Source organism: Salmo salar, unplaced genomic scaffold (assembly GCF_905237065.1).
Source record: "Salmo salar unplaced genomic scaffold, Ssal_v3.1, whole genome shotgun sequence".
NCBI classification, from domain to species: Eukaryota; Metazoa; Chordata; class Actinopteri; order Salmoniformes; family Salmonidae; genus Salmo; species Salmo salar.
The window spans coordinates 37,501-52,500 of NW_025548187.1; the positions used below are offsets into that span (position 1 = coordinate 37,501).

At 50.0% G+C, this 15,000-nt stretch overlaps 1 protein-coding gene across 3 annotated transcripts in view; it reads right to left on the reverse strand.

Moving 5' to 3' along the window:
• LOC106592779 (epidermal growth factor receptor kinase substrate 8) overlaps positions 1-15,000 on the reverse strand; it is a 50,368-nt gene that overhangs the window by 29,144 nt on the left and 6,224 nt on the right. Inside the window, exon 3 of one of the 3 annotated variants that reach the window (XM_045712024.1) lies at positions 6,540-6,590. The exons of the other annotated variants lie outside the window; for them this stretch is intronic. Within the exon in view, the coding sequence (XP_045567980.1) occupies positions 6,540-6,590 (51 nt within the window). The remainder of the gene's footprint in view (positions 1-6,539; positions 6,591-15,000) is intronic. 3 annotated transcript variants of the gene reach the window in all.

The window sequence follows — 15,000 nt, forward strand, 5'->3', positions numbered from 1 at the left end:
GTTGAGGGAGCAGCTAATGGGGAACTGTGGGGGGGATCGTGGAGGGTTGAGGGTGCAGCTATTGGGGAACTGTGGGGGGATCTGGAGGGTTGAGGGAGCAGCTATTGAGGAACTGTGGGGGGGATCCTGGAGGATTGAGGGTGGTGGGGCTGAGGGTGGTGGGGGCTGGTATCAGGGTGGTGGGGCTGAGGGTGTTGGGGCTGGTATCAGGGTGGTGGGGCTGAAGGTGGTGGGGCTGAGGGTGGGGGCTGGTATCAGGGTGGTGGGGGCTGGTATCAGGGTGGTGGGGGCTGGTATCAGGGTGGTGGGGCTGAGGGTGGTGGGGCTGGTATCAGGGTGGTGGGGCTGAGGGTGGTGGGGCTGGTATCAGGGTGGTGGGGCTGAGGGTGGTGGGGCTGGTATCAGGGTGGTGGGGCTGGTATCAGGGTGGTGGGGGGCTGGTATCAGGGTGGTGGGGGCTGGTATCAGGGTGGTGGGGCTGGTATCAGGGTGGTGGGGGGCTGGTATCAGGGTGGTGGGGCTGGTATCAGGGTGGTGGGGCTGAGGGTGGTGGGGCTGGTATCAGGGTGGTGGGGCTGGTATCAGGGTGGTGGGGCTGGTATCAGGGTGGTGGGGCTGGTATCAGGGTGGTGGGGCTGGTATCAGGGTGGTGGGGCTGGTATCAGGGTGGTGGGGCTGAGGGTGGTGGGGCTGGTATCAGGGTGGTGGGGCTGGTATCAGGGTGGTGGGGCTGAGGGTGGTGGGGCTGGTATCAGGGTGGTGGGGCTGAGGGGTGGTGGGGCTGGTATCAGGGTGGTGGGGCTGAGGGTGGTGGGGCTGGTATCAGGGTGGTGGGGCTGGTATCAGGGTGGTGGGGCTGAAGGTGGTGGGGCTGGTATCAGGGTGGTGGGGCTGGTATCAGGGTGGTGGGGCTGAGGGTGGTGGGGCTGAGGGTGGTGGGGCTGGTATCAGGGTGGTGGGGCTGGTATCAGGGTGGTGGGGCTGAGGGTGGGGGCTGGTATCAGGGTGGTGGGGCTGGTATCAGGGTGGTGGGGCTGAGGGTGGTGGGGCTGGTATCAGGGTGGTGGGGCTGGTATCAGGGTGGGGGGCTGAGGGTGGTGGCTGAGGGTGGTGGGCTGAGGGTGGTGGCTGAGGGTGGGGGCTGGTATCAGGGTGGTGGGGGGCTGGTATCACGGTGGTGGGGCTGAGGGTGGGGGCTGGTATCAGGGTGGTGGGGGCCAGTATCAGGGTGAGGGGGGCTGAGGGTGGGGGCTGGGGGCTGGTATCAGGGTGGTGGGGCTGAGGGTGGGGGCTGGTATCAGGGTGGTGGGGGTTGAGGGTGGGGGCTGAGGGTGTGGGCTGTGGGCTGGTATCAGGGTGGTGGGGGCTGAGGGTGTGGGCTGTGGGCTGGTATCAGGGTGGTGGGGGCTGGTATCAGGGTGGTGGGGGCTGGTATCAGGGTGGTGGGGGCTGGTATCAGGGTGGTGGGGGGCTGAGGGTGGGGGCTGGTATCAGGGTGGTGGGGGGCTGGTATCAGGGTGGTGGGGGCTGAGGGTGGGGGCTGGTATCAGGGTGGTGGGGGCTGGTATCAGGGTGGTGGGGGGCTGAGGGTGGGGGCTGGTATCAGGGTGGTGGGGGCTGGTATCAGGGTGGTGGGGGGCTGAGGGTGGGGGCTGGGGGCTGATATCAGGGTGGTGGGGCTGAGGGTGGGGGCTGGTATCAGGGTGGTGGGGCTGAGGGTGGTGGGGGCTGGTATCAGGGTGGTGGGGGCTGGTATCAGGGTGGTGGGGGCTGGTATCAGGGTGGTGGAGGCTGGGGCTGGTATCAGGGTGGTGGGGCTGAGGGTGGGGGCTGGTATCAGGCTGAGGGTTGACAACGATGGGGGGGGGGGAATCACAAGGATAAGTTGAGTTACATAAAGAGACAAACACACTGATTCAACAAAAAACTTACTCAATCCTCGAGTAAGGAATTTGCGATTCCATTTGTCCGACGGGAGTTTAAAGTAACCTAGGGTTACACGATGCACAGTCCTGTGTTACTGACTTCAAATGTCAAACAATCAGGGGAGTGGCGCTAAGGACTACAGACTACCAGTAGTAGGGGTTATTAGGGGAGTGGAGCTAAGGACTACAGACTACCAGTAGTAGGGGTTATTAGGGGAGTGGAGCTAAGGACTACAGACTACCAGTAGTAGGGGTTATTAGGGGAGTGGAGCTAAGGACTACAGACTACCAGTAGTAGGGGTTATTAGGGGAGTGGAGCTAAGGACTACAGACTACCAGTAGTAGGGGTTATTAGGGGAGTGGAGCTAAGGACAACAGACTACCAGTAGTAGGGGTTATTAGGGGAGTGGAGCTAAGGACTACAGACTACCAGTAGTAGGGGTTATTAGGGGAGTGGAGCTAAGGCCTACAGACTACCAGTAGTAGGGGTTATTAGGGGGTGGAGCTAAGGACTACAGACTACCAGTAGTAGGGGTTATTAGGGGAGTGGAGCTAAGGACTACAGACTACCAGTAGTAGGGGTCATTAGGGGAGTGGAGCTAAGGACTACAGACTACCAGTAGTAGGGGTTATTAGGGAGTGGAGCTAAGGACTACAGACTACCAGTAGTAGGGGTTATTAGGGGAGTGGAGCTAAGAACTACAGACTACCAGTAGTAGGGGTTATTAGGGGAGTGGAGCTAAGAACTACAGACTACCAGTAGTAGGGGTTATTAGGGGAGTGGAGCTAAGGACTACAGACTACCAGTAGTAGGGGTTATTAGGGAGTGGAGCTAAGGACTACAGACTACCAGTAGTAGGGGTTATTAGGGGAGTGGAGCTAAGGACTACAGACTACCAGGAGTAGGGGTCATTAGGGGAGTGGAGCTAAGGACTACAGACTACCAGTAGTAGGGGTCATTAGGGGAGTGGAGCTAAGGACTACAGACTACCAGTAGTAGGGGTCATTAGGGGAGTGGAGCTAAGGACTACAGACTACCAGTAGTAGGGGTTATTAGGGGAGTGGAGCTAAGAACTACAGACTACGAGTAGTAGGGGTTATTAGGGGAGTGGAGCTAAGAACTACAGACTACCAGTAGTAGGGGTTATTAGGGGAGTGGAGCTAAGGACTACAGACTACCAGTAGTAGGGGTTATTAGGGGAGTGGAGCTAAGGACTACAGACTACCAGTAGTAGGGGTTATTAGGGGAGTGGAGCTAAGGACTACAGACTACCAGTAGTAGGGGTTATTAGGGGAGTGGAGCTAAGGACTACAGACCACCAGTAGTAGGGGTTATCAGGGGAGTGGAGCTAAGGACTACAGACTACCAGTAGTAGGGGTTATCAGGGGAGTGGAGCTAAGGACTACAGACCACCAGTAGTAGGGGTTATTAGGGGAGAGGAGCTAAGGACTACAGACCACCAGTAGTAGGGGTTATTAGGGGAGTGGAGCTAAGGACTACAGACTACCAGTAGTAGGGGTTATTAGGGAGTGGAGCTAAGGACTACAGACTACCAGTAGTAGGGGTTATTAGGGGAGTGGAGCTAAGGACTACAGACTACCAGTAGTGGGGGTTATTAGGGGAGTGGAGCTAAGGACTACAGACTACCAGTAGTATGGGTTATTAGGGGAGTGGAGCTAAGGACTACAGACTACCAGTAGTGGGGGTTATTAGGGAGTGGAGCTAAGGACTACAGACTACCAGTAGTAGGGGTTATTAGGGGAGTGGAGCTAAGGACTACAGACTACCAGTATTAGGGGAGTGGAGCTAAGGACTACAGACTACCAGTAGTAGGGGTTATTAGGGGAGTGGAGCTAAGGACTACAGACTACCAGTAGTAGGGGTTATTAGGGGAGTGGAGCTAAGGACTACAGACTACCAGTAGTAGGGGTCATTAGGGGAGTGGAGCTAAGGACTACAGACTACCAGTAGTAGGGGTTATTAGGGGAGTGGAGCTAAGGACTACAGACTACCAGTAGTAGGGGTTATTAGGGGAGTGGAGCTAAGGACTACACACTACCAGTAGTAGGGGTTATTAGGGGAGTGGAGCTAAGGACTACAGACTACCAGTAGTGAAGTGTTCTAGTGTTCTACAACAACAGGTGAAGTGTTCTAGTGTTCTACAACAGCAGGTGAAGTGTTCTAGTGTTCTACAACAGCAGGGGAAGTGTTCTAGTGTTCTACAACAGCAGGTTGAAGTGTTCTAGTGTTCTACAACAGCAGGTGAAGTGTTCTAGTGTTCTACAACAGCAGGTGAAGTGTTCTAGTGTTCTACAACAGCAGGTTGAAGTGTTCTAGTGTTCTACAACAGCAGGTGAAGTGTTCTAGTGTTCTACAACAGCAGGTGAAGTGTTCTAGTGTTCTACAACAGCAGGGGAAATGTTCTAGTGTTCTACAACAGCAGGTGAAGTGTTCTAGTGTTCTACAACAGCAGGTTGAAGTGTTCTAGTGATCTACAACAGCAGGTGAAGTGTTCTAGTGTTCTACAACAGCAGGTTGAAGTGTTCTAGTGTTCTACAACAGCAGGTTGAAGTGTTCTAGTGTTCTACAACAACAGGTGAAGTGTTCTAGTGTTCTACAACAGCAGGTTGAAGTGTTCTAGTGTTCTACAACAGCAGGTTGAAGTGTTCTAGTGTTCTACAACAGCAGGTGAAGTGTTCTAGTGTTCTACAACAGCAGGGGAAGTGTTCTAGTGTTCTACAACAGCAGGTGAAGTGTTCTAGTGTTCTACAACAGCAGGTGAAGTGTTCTAGTGTTCTACAACAGCAGGGGAAGTGTTCTAGTGTTCTACAACAGCAGGTTGAAGTGTTCTAGTGTTCTACAACAGCAGGGGAAGTGTTCTAGTGTTCTACAACAGCAGGTGAAGTGTTCTAGTGTTCTACAACAGCAGGTGAAGTGTTCTAGTGTTCTACAACAGCAGGTGAAGTGTTCTAGTGTTCTACAACAGCAGGGGAAGTGTTCTAGTGTTCTACAACAGCAGGTTGAAGTGTTCTAGTGTTCTACAACAGTAGGTTGAAGTGTTCTAGTGTTCTACAACAGCAGGTGAAGTGTTCTAGTGTTCTACAACAGCAGGTTGAAGTGTTCTAGTGTTCTACAACAGCAGGGGAAGTGTTCTAGTGTTCTACAACAGCAGGTGAAGTGTTCTAGTGTTCTACAACAGCAGGTTGAAGTGTTCTAGTGTTCTACAACAGCAGGTTGAAGTGTTCTAGTGTTCTACAACAGCAGGTTGAAGTGTTCTAGTGTTCTACAACAGCAGGTGAAGTGTTCTAGTGTTCTACAACAGCAGGTGAAGTGTTCTAGTGTTCTACAACAGCAGGGGAAGTGTTCTAGTGTTCTACAACAGCAGGTGAAGTGTTCTAGTGTTCTACAACAGCAGGTGAAGTGTTCTAGTGTTCTACAACAACAGGTGAAGTGTTCTAGTGTTCTACAACAGCAGGTGAAGTGTTCTAGTGTTCTACAACAACAGGTGAAGTGTTCTAGTGTTCTACAACAGCAGGTGAAGTGTTCTAGTGTTCTACAACAACAGGTGAAGTGTTCTAGTGTTCTACAACAACAGGTGAAGTGTTCTAGTGTTCTACAACAGCAGGTGAAGTGTTCTAGTGTTCTACAACAGCAGGGGGATCCAGGGTGACTTTCTCTCAGAACAGAAGGTCCAGCGGGAGCGAAAGAGAGAAAACACTTCCAGGTTATCAGTCTCTTCTGCAGAACCAAACAAAGCTCTCTGCTCCCTGATAGGTTGGAGTGTGTTCTGTTCTACAGCCTCAGGGTACAGTACATTATCACGTCTATACATTATCACGTCTATACGTTATCACGTCTATACGTTATCACGTCTATACGTTATCACGCCTATACGTTATCACGTCTCTACATTATCACGTCTCTACATTATCACATCTCTACATTATCACGTCTATACGTTATCACGTCTATACGTTATCACGTCTATACGTTATCACGCATATACATTATCACGCATATACATTATCATGTCTATAACGTTATCACGTCTATACATTATCATGTCTATACATTATCATGTCTATACATTATCGCGTCTATACATTATCATGTCTATACATTATCACGTCTATACATTATCACGTCTATACATTATCATGCCTATACGTTATCATGTCTATACATAATCACCTCTATACATTATCACGTCTATACACTATCAAAGATATGCATTATCACATATATATATACATTATCGTGGCTATACATGATCACAATACATTATCGTGTCTGTACGTTATTGTGTGTATACATTATCACATATGTACATTACCATATTACCGCATTATCGTGTGTATGCATGATCGTCTGTGTACATGATCACCTGTATACATTATCATGCATGTACGTTATCGTGTCCATACATTATCACGTCTGTATTTCACACTCAAAAGCCCCAACCTTGAGTTCAATTTCCCTGGTTGTTCTGATAACATAGAATCTGGCATTTGGTTTTGCAGAAGATTGTGAAGCCTTGGCAACACACACACCAAACACACACACACACACACACCAAACACACACACACCAAACAGGGTGATGTTTGAGTCTACCTTTCTTTCTATGTTTGGCTGATGTGTGGAGGAAGTATATTCCATCTGTTCCTGTGAGTGAGGTGATGGAGAGATGAGAGGAGGGATAATGAGAGGAGGGATAATGAGAGGAGGGATAGATAATGTGTGAGGTGATGGAGAGATGAGAGGAGGGATAGATAATGAGAGGAGGTGATGAGAGGAGGGATAATGAGAGGTGATGGAGAGATGAGGAGGGATAATGAGAGGAGGGATAGATAATTGTGAGGTGATGGAGAGATGAGGAGGGATAATGAGAGGAGGGATAATGAGAGGAGGGATAAAGAGAAGAGGGATAGATAATGTGTGAGGTGATGGAGAGATGAGAGGAGGGATAGATAATGAGAGGGGGATAGATAATGAGAGGGGGATAGATAATGAGAGGGGATAATGAGAGGAGGGATAATGAGAGGGATAATGAGAGGAGGGATAATGAGAGGAGGGATATATAATGTGTGAGGTGATGGAGAGATGAGAGGAGGGATAATGAGAGGAGGGATAATGAGAGGAGGGATAATGAGAGGAAGGATAATGATCTGACTCAATATCGAGCTCTAATGACTCATCAAGACTAATTATCTGTTGGATATGAAGCCAACTCCAGAGCCCCTTTGATACGGTATCCTTCATGGCATCGAGGACATAGGAACATCCTTCTATGGCATCGAGGACATAGGGAACAGCCTTCTATGGCATCGAGGACATAGGGAACAGCCTTCTATGGCATCGAGGACATAGGAACATCCTTCTATGGCATCGAGGACATAGGAACAGCCTTCTATGGCATCGAGGACATAGGGAACAGCCTTCTATGGCATCGAGGACATAGGGAACAGCCTTCTATGGCATCGAGGACATAGGAACATCCTTCTATGGCATCGAGGACATAGGAACATCCTTCTATGGCATCGAGGACATAGGAACATCCTTCTATGGCATCGAGGACATAGGGAACAGCCTTCTATGGCATCGAGGACATAGGGAACAGCCTTCTATGGCATCGAGGACATAGGGAACAGCCTTCTATGGCATCGAGGACATAGGAACATCCTTCTATGGCATCGAGGACATAGGAACATCCTTCTATGGCATCGAGGACATAGGGAACAGCCTTCTATGGCATCGAGGACATAGGGAACAGCCTTCTATGGCATCGAGGACATAGGAACATCCTTCTATGGTATTGAGGACATAGGGACAGCCTTCTATGGCATTGAGGACATAGGGAACAGCCTTCTATGGCATTGAGGACATAGGGACAGCCTTCTATGGCATCGAGGACATAGGGAACAGCCTTCTATGGCATCGAGGACATAGGAACATCCTTCTATGGTATTGAGGACATAGGGACAGCCTTCTATGGCATTGAGGACATAGGGAACAGCCTTCTATGGCATTGAGGACATAGGGACAGCCTTCTATGGCATCGAGGACATAGGGAACAGCCTTCTATGGCATCGAGGACATAGGGAACAGCCTTCTATGGCATCGAGGACATAGGGAACAGCCTTCTATGGCATCGAGGACATAGGGGACAGCCTTCTATGGCATTGAGGACATAGGGAACAGCCTTCTATGGCATCGAGGACCTAGGGAACAGCCTTCTATGGCATTGAGGACATAGGGAACAGCCTTCTATGGCATCGAGGACATAGGGAACAGCCTTCTATGGCATTGAGGACATAGGGAACAGCCTTCTATGGCATCGAGGACATAGGGAACAGCCTTCTATGGCATCGAGGACATAGGAACATCCTTCTATGGTATCGAGGACATAGGAACAGCCTTCTATGGCATCGAGGACATAGGGAACAGCCTTCTATGGCATCGAGGACATAGGAACATCCTTCTATGGCATCGAGGACATAGGGAACAGCCTTCTATGGCATTGAGGACATAGGAACATCCTTCTATGGCATCGAGGACATAGGGAACATCCTTCTATGGCATTAAGAACATAGGGAACAGCCTTCTATGGCATTGAGGACATAGGGAACAGCCTTCTATGGCATCGAGGACATAGGGAACAGCCTTCTATGGCATTGAGGACATAGGGAACAGCCTTCTATGGCATCGAGGACATAGGGACAGCCTTCTATGGTATCGAGGACATAGGGAACAGCCTTCTATGGCATCGAGGACATAGGGAACAGCCTTCTATGGCATCGAGGACATAGGGAACAGCCTTCTATGGCATCGAGGACATAGGGAACAGCCTTCTATGGCATCGAGGACATAGAGAACAGCCTTCTATGGCATCGAGGACATAGGGAACAGCCTTCTATGGCATCGAGGACATAGGGAACAGCCTTCTATGGCAATGCGAGGACATAGGGAACAGCCTTCTATGGCATCGAGGACATAGGGAACAGCCTTCTATGGCAATGCAAGGACATAGGGAACAGCCTTCTATGGCATCGAGGACGTAGGAACATCCTTCTATGGCATTGAGGACATAGGGAACAGCCTTCTATGGCATCGAGGACATAGGGGACAGCCTTCTATGGCATCGAGGACGTAGGGAACAGCCTTCTATGGCATCGAGGACATAGGGAACAGCCTTCTATGGTAATGAGGACATAGGGAACAGCCTTCTATGGCAATGCGAGGACATAGGGAACAGCCTTCTATGGCATCGAGGACATAGGGAACAGACTTCTATTGCATCGAGGACATAGGGAACAGCCTTCTATGGCATTGAGGACATAGGGAACAGCCTTCTATGGCATCGAGGACATAGGGAACAGCCTTCTATGGCAATGCGAGGACATAGGGAACAGCCTTCTATGGCATCGAGGACGTAGGGAACAGCCTTCTATGGCAATGCAAGGACATAGGGAACAGCCTTCTATGGCATCGAGGACGTAGGAACATCCTTCTCTGGCATTGAGGACATAGGGAACAGCCTTCTATGGCATCGAGGACATAGGGGACAGCCTTCTATGGCATCGAGGACGTAGGGAACAGCCTTCTATGGCATCGAGGACATAGGGAACAGCCTTCTATGGTAATGAGGACATAGGGAACAGCCTTCTATGGCAATGCGAGGACATAGGGAACAGCCTTCTATGGCATTGAGGACATAGGGAACAGCCTTCTATGGCATTGAGGACATAGGGAACAGCCTTCTATGGCATCGAGGACATAGGGAACAGCCTTCTATGGAATCGAGGACATAGGTTACAGACAGATCACCTGACAGGTTACAGACAGATCACCTGACAGGTTACAGACAGATCACCTGACAGGTTACAGACAGATCACCTGGCAGGTTACAGACAGATCACCTGGCAGGTTACAGACAGATCACCTGGCAGGTTACAGACAGATCACCTGGCAGGTTACAGACAGATCACCTGACAGGTTACAGACAGATCACCTGACAGGTTACAGACAGATCACCTGACAGGTTACAGACAGATCACCTGGCAGGTTACAGACAGATCACCTGCCAGGTTACAGACAGATCACCTGACAGGTTACAGACAGATAACCTGGCAGGTTACAGACAGATCACCTGCCAGGTTACAGACAGATCACCTGACAGCATCAGACCACCTGACAGGTTACAGACAGATCACCTGGCAGGTTACAGACAGATCATGGAGAGAGAGAGCGAGAGGGGATGGATGAAGAGAGAGAGAGGGGGATGGATGGAGAGAGAGAGAGGGGGGATGGAGAGAGAGAGAGAGAGAGAGAGAGATGGATGGAGAGAGAGAGAGAGAGAGAGAGGGGGGATAATGAGAGGAGGGATAATGAGAGGGATAATGAGAGGAGGGATAATGAGAGGAGGGATATATAATGTGTGAGGTGATGGAGAGATGAGAGGAGGGGTAATGAGAGGAGGGATAATGAGAGGAGGGATAATGAGAGGAAGGATAATGATCTGACTCAATATCGAGCTCTAATGACTCATCAAGACTAATTATCTGTTGGATATGAAGCCAACTCCAGAGCCCCTTTGATACGGTATCCTTCTATGGCATCGAGGACATAGGAACATCCTTCTATGGCATCGAGGACATAGGAACATCCTTCTATGGCATCGAGGACATAGGGAACAGCCTTCTATGGCATCGAGGACATAGGGAACAGCCTTCTATGGCATCGAGGACATAGGGAACAGCCTTCTATGGCATCGAGGACATAGGAACATCCTTCTATGGCATCGAGGACATAGGAACATCCTTCTATGGTATTGAGGACATAGGGACAGCCTTCTATGGCATTGAGGACATAGGGAACAGCCTTCTATGGCATTGAGGACATAGGGACAGCCTTCTATGGCATCGAGGACATAGGGAACAGCCTTCTATGGCATCGAGGACATAGGAACATCCTTCTATGGTATTGAGGACATAGGGACAGCCTTCTATGGCATTGAGGACATAGGGAACAGCCTTCTATGGCATTGAGGACATAGGGACAGCCTTCTATGGCATCGAGGACATAGGGAACAGCCTTCTATGGCATCGAGGACATAGGGAACAGCCTTCTATGGCATCGAGGACATAGGGAACAGCCTTCTATGGCATCGAGGACATAGGGGACAGCCTTCTATGGCATTGAGGACACAGGGAACAGCCTTCTATGGCATCGAGGACCTAGGGAACAGCCTTCTATGGCATTGAGGACATAGGGAACAGCCTTCTATGGCATCGAGGACATAGGGAACAGCCTTCTATGGCATTGAGGACATAGGGAACAGCCTTCTATGGCATCGAGGACATAGGGAACAGCCTTCTATGGCATCGAGGACATAGGAACATCCTTCTATGGTATCGAGGACATAGGAACAGCCTTCTATGGCATCGAGGACATAGGGAACAGCCTTCTATGGCATCGAGGACATAGGAACATCCTTCTATGGCATCGAGGACATAGGGAACAGCCTTCTATGGCATTGAGGACATAGGAACATCCTTCTATGGCATCGAGGACATAGGGAACATCCTTCTATGGCATTAAGGACATAGGGAACAGCCTTCTATGGCATTGAGGACATAGGGAACAGCCTTCTATGGCATCGAGGACATAGGGAACAGCCTTCTATGGCATTGAGGACATAGGGAACAGCCTTCTATGGCATCGAGGACATAGGGACAGCCTTCTATGGTATCGAGGACATAGGGAACAGCCTTCTATGGCATCGAGGACATAGGGAACAGCCTTCTATGGCATCGAGGACATAGGGAACAGCCTTCTATGGCATCGAGGACATAGGGAACAGCCTTCTATGGCATCGAGGACATAGAGAACAGCCTTCTATGGCATCGAGGACATAGGGAACAGCCTTCTATGGCATCGAGGACATAGGGAACAGCCTTCTATGGCAATGCGAGGACATAGGGAACAGCCTTCTATGGCATCGAGGACATAGGGAACAGCCTTCTATGGCAATGCAAGGACATAGGGAACAGCCTTCTATGGCATCGAGGACGTAGGAACATCCTTCTATGGCATTGAGGACATAGGGAACAGCCTTCTATGGCATCGAGGACATAGGGGACAGCCTTCTATGGCATCGAGGACGTAAGGAACAGCCTTCTATGGCATCGAGGACATAGGGAACAGCCTTCTATGGTAATGAGGACATAGGGAACAGCCTTCTATGGCAATGCGAGGACATAGGGAACAGCCTTCTATGGCATCGAGGACATAGGGAACAGACTTCTATTGCATCGAGGACATAGGGAACAGCCTTCTATGGCATTGAGGACATAGGGAACAGCCTTCTATGGCATCGAGGACATAGGGAACAGCCTTCTATGGCAATGCGAGGACATAGGGAACAGCCTTCTATGGCATCGAGGACGTAGGGAACAGCCTTCTATGGCAATGCAAGGACATAGGGAACAGCCTTCTATGGCATCGAGGACGTAGGAACATCCTTCTCTGGCATTGAGGACATAGGGAACAGCCTTCTATGGCATCGAGGACATAGGGGACAGCCTTCTATGGCATCGAGGACGTAGGGAACAGCCTTCTATGGCATCGAGGACATAGGGAACAGCCTTCTATGGTAATGAGGACATAGGGAACAGCCTTCTATGGCAATGCGAGGACATAGGGAACAGCCTTCTATGGCATTGAGGACATAGGGAACAGCCTTCTATGGCATCGAGGACATAGGAACAGCCTTCTATGGCATCGAGGACATAGGTTACAGACAGATCACCTGACAGGTTACAGACAGATCACCTGACAGGTTACAGACAGATCACCTGACAGGTTACAGACAGATCACCTGACAGGTTACAGACAGATCACCTGGCAGGTTACAGACAGATCACCTGGCAGGTTACAGACAGATCACCTGGCAGGTTACAGACAGATCACCTGACAGGTTACAGACAGATCACCTGACAGGTTACAGACAGATCACCTGGCAGGTTACAGACAGATCACCTGCCAGGTTACAGACAGATCACCTGACAGGTTACAGACAGATAACCTGGCAGGTTACAGACAGATCACCTGCCAGGTTACAGACAGATCACCTGACAGCATCAGACCACCTGACAGGTTACAGACAGATCACCTGGCAGGTTACAGACAGATCATGGAGAGAGAGAGCGAGAGGGGGATGGATGAAGAGAGAGAGAGGGGGGATGGATGGAGAGAGAGAGAGGGGGGATGGAGAGAGAGAGAGAGAGAGAGAGATGGATGGAGAGAGAGAGAGAGAGAGAGAGAGGGGGATAATGAGAGGAGGGATAATGAGAGGGATAATGAGAGGAGGGATAATGAGAGGAGGGATATATAATGTGTGAGGTGATGGAGAGATGAGAGGAGGGATAATGAGAGGAGGGATAATGAGAGGAGGGATAATGAGAGGAAGGATAATGATCTGACTCAATATCGAGCTCTAATGACTCATCAAGACTAATTATCTGTTGGATATGAAGCCAACTCCAGAGCCCCTTTGATACGGTATCCTTCTATGGCATCGAGGACATAGGAACATCCTTCTATGGCATCGAGGACATAGGGAACAGCCTTCTATGGCATCGAGGACATAGGAACATCCTTCTATGGCATCGAGGACGTAGGGAACAGCCTTCTATGGCATCGAGGACATAGGGAACAGCCTTCTATGGCATCGAGGACATAGGAACATCCTTCTATGGCATCGAGGACATAGGGAACAGCCTTCTATGGCATCGAGGACATAGGGAACAGCCTTCTATGGCATCGAGGACATAGGAACATCCTTCTATGGCATCGAGGACATAGGGAACAGCCTTCTATGGCATCGAGGACATAGGGAACAGCCTTCTATGGCATCGAGGACATAGGGAACAGCCTTCTATGGCATCGAGGACATAGGGAACAGCCTTCTATGGCATCGAGGACATAGGAACATCCTTCTATGGCATCGAGGACATAGGAACATCCTTCTATGGCATCGAGGACATAGGGAACAGCCTTCTATGGCATCGAGGACATAGGGAACAGCCTTCTATGGCATCGAGGACATAGGAACATCCTTCTATGGTATTGAGGACATAGGGACAGCCTTCTATGGCATTGAGGACATAGGGAACAGCCTTCTATGGCATTGAGGACATAGGGACAGCCTTCTATGGCATCGAGGACATAGGGAACAGCCTTCTATGGCATCGAGGACATAGGAACATCCTTCTATGGTATTGAGGACATAGGGACAGCCTTCTATGGCATTGAGGACATGGGAACAGCCTTCTATGGTATTGAGGACATAGGAACAGCCTTCTATGGCATCGAGGACATAGGGAACAGCCTTCTATGGCATCGAGGACATAGGAACATCCTTCTATGGCATCGAGGACATAGGGTACAGCCTTCTATGGCATTGGGGACATAGGAACATCCTTCTATGGCATCGAGGACATAGGGAACATCCTTCTATGGCATTGAGGACATTGGGAACATCCTTCTATGGCATTAAGGACATAGGGAACAGCCTTCTATGGCATTGAGGACATAGGGAACAGCCTTCTATGGCATCGAGGACATAGGGAACAGCCTTCTATGGCATTGAGGACATAGGGAACAGCCTTCTATGGCATTGAGGACATAGGGACAGCCTTCTATGGTATCGAGGACATAGGGAACAGCCTTCTATGGCATCGAGGACATAGGGAACAGCCTTCTATGGCATCGAGGACATAGGGAACAGCCTTCTATGGCATCGAGGACATAGGGAACAGCCTTCTATGGCATCGAGGACATAGAGAACAGCCTTCTATGGCATCGAGGACATAGGGAACAGCCTTCTATGGCATCGAGGACATAGGGAACAGCCTTCTATGGCAATGCGAGGACATAGGGAACAGCCTTCTATGGCATCTAGGACGTAGGGAACAGCCTTCTATGGCAATGCAAGGACATAGGGAACAGCCTTCTATGGCATCGAGGACGTAGGAACATCCTTCTATGGCATTGAGGACATAGGGAACAGCCT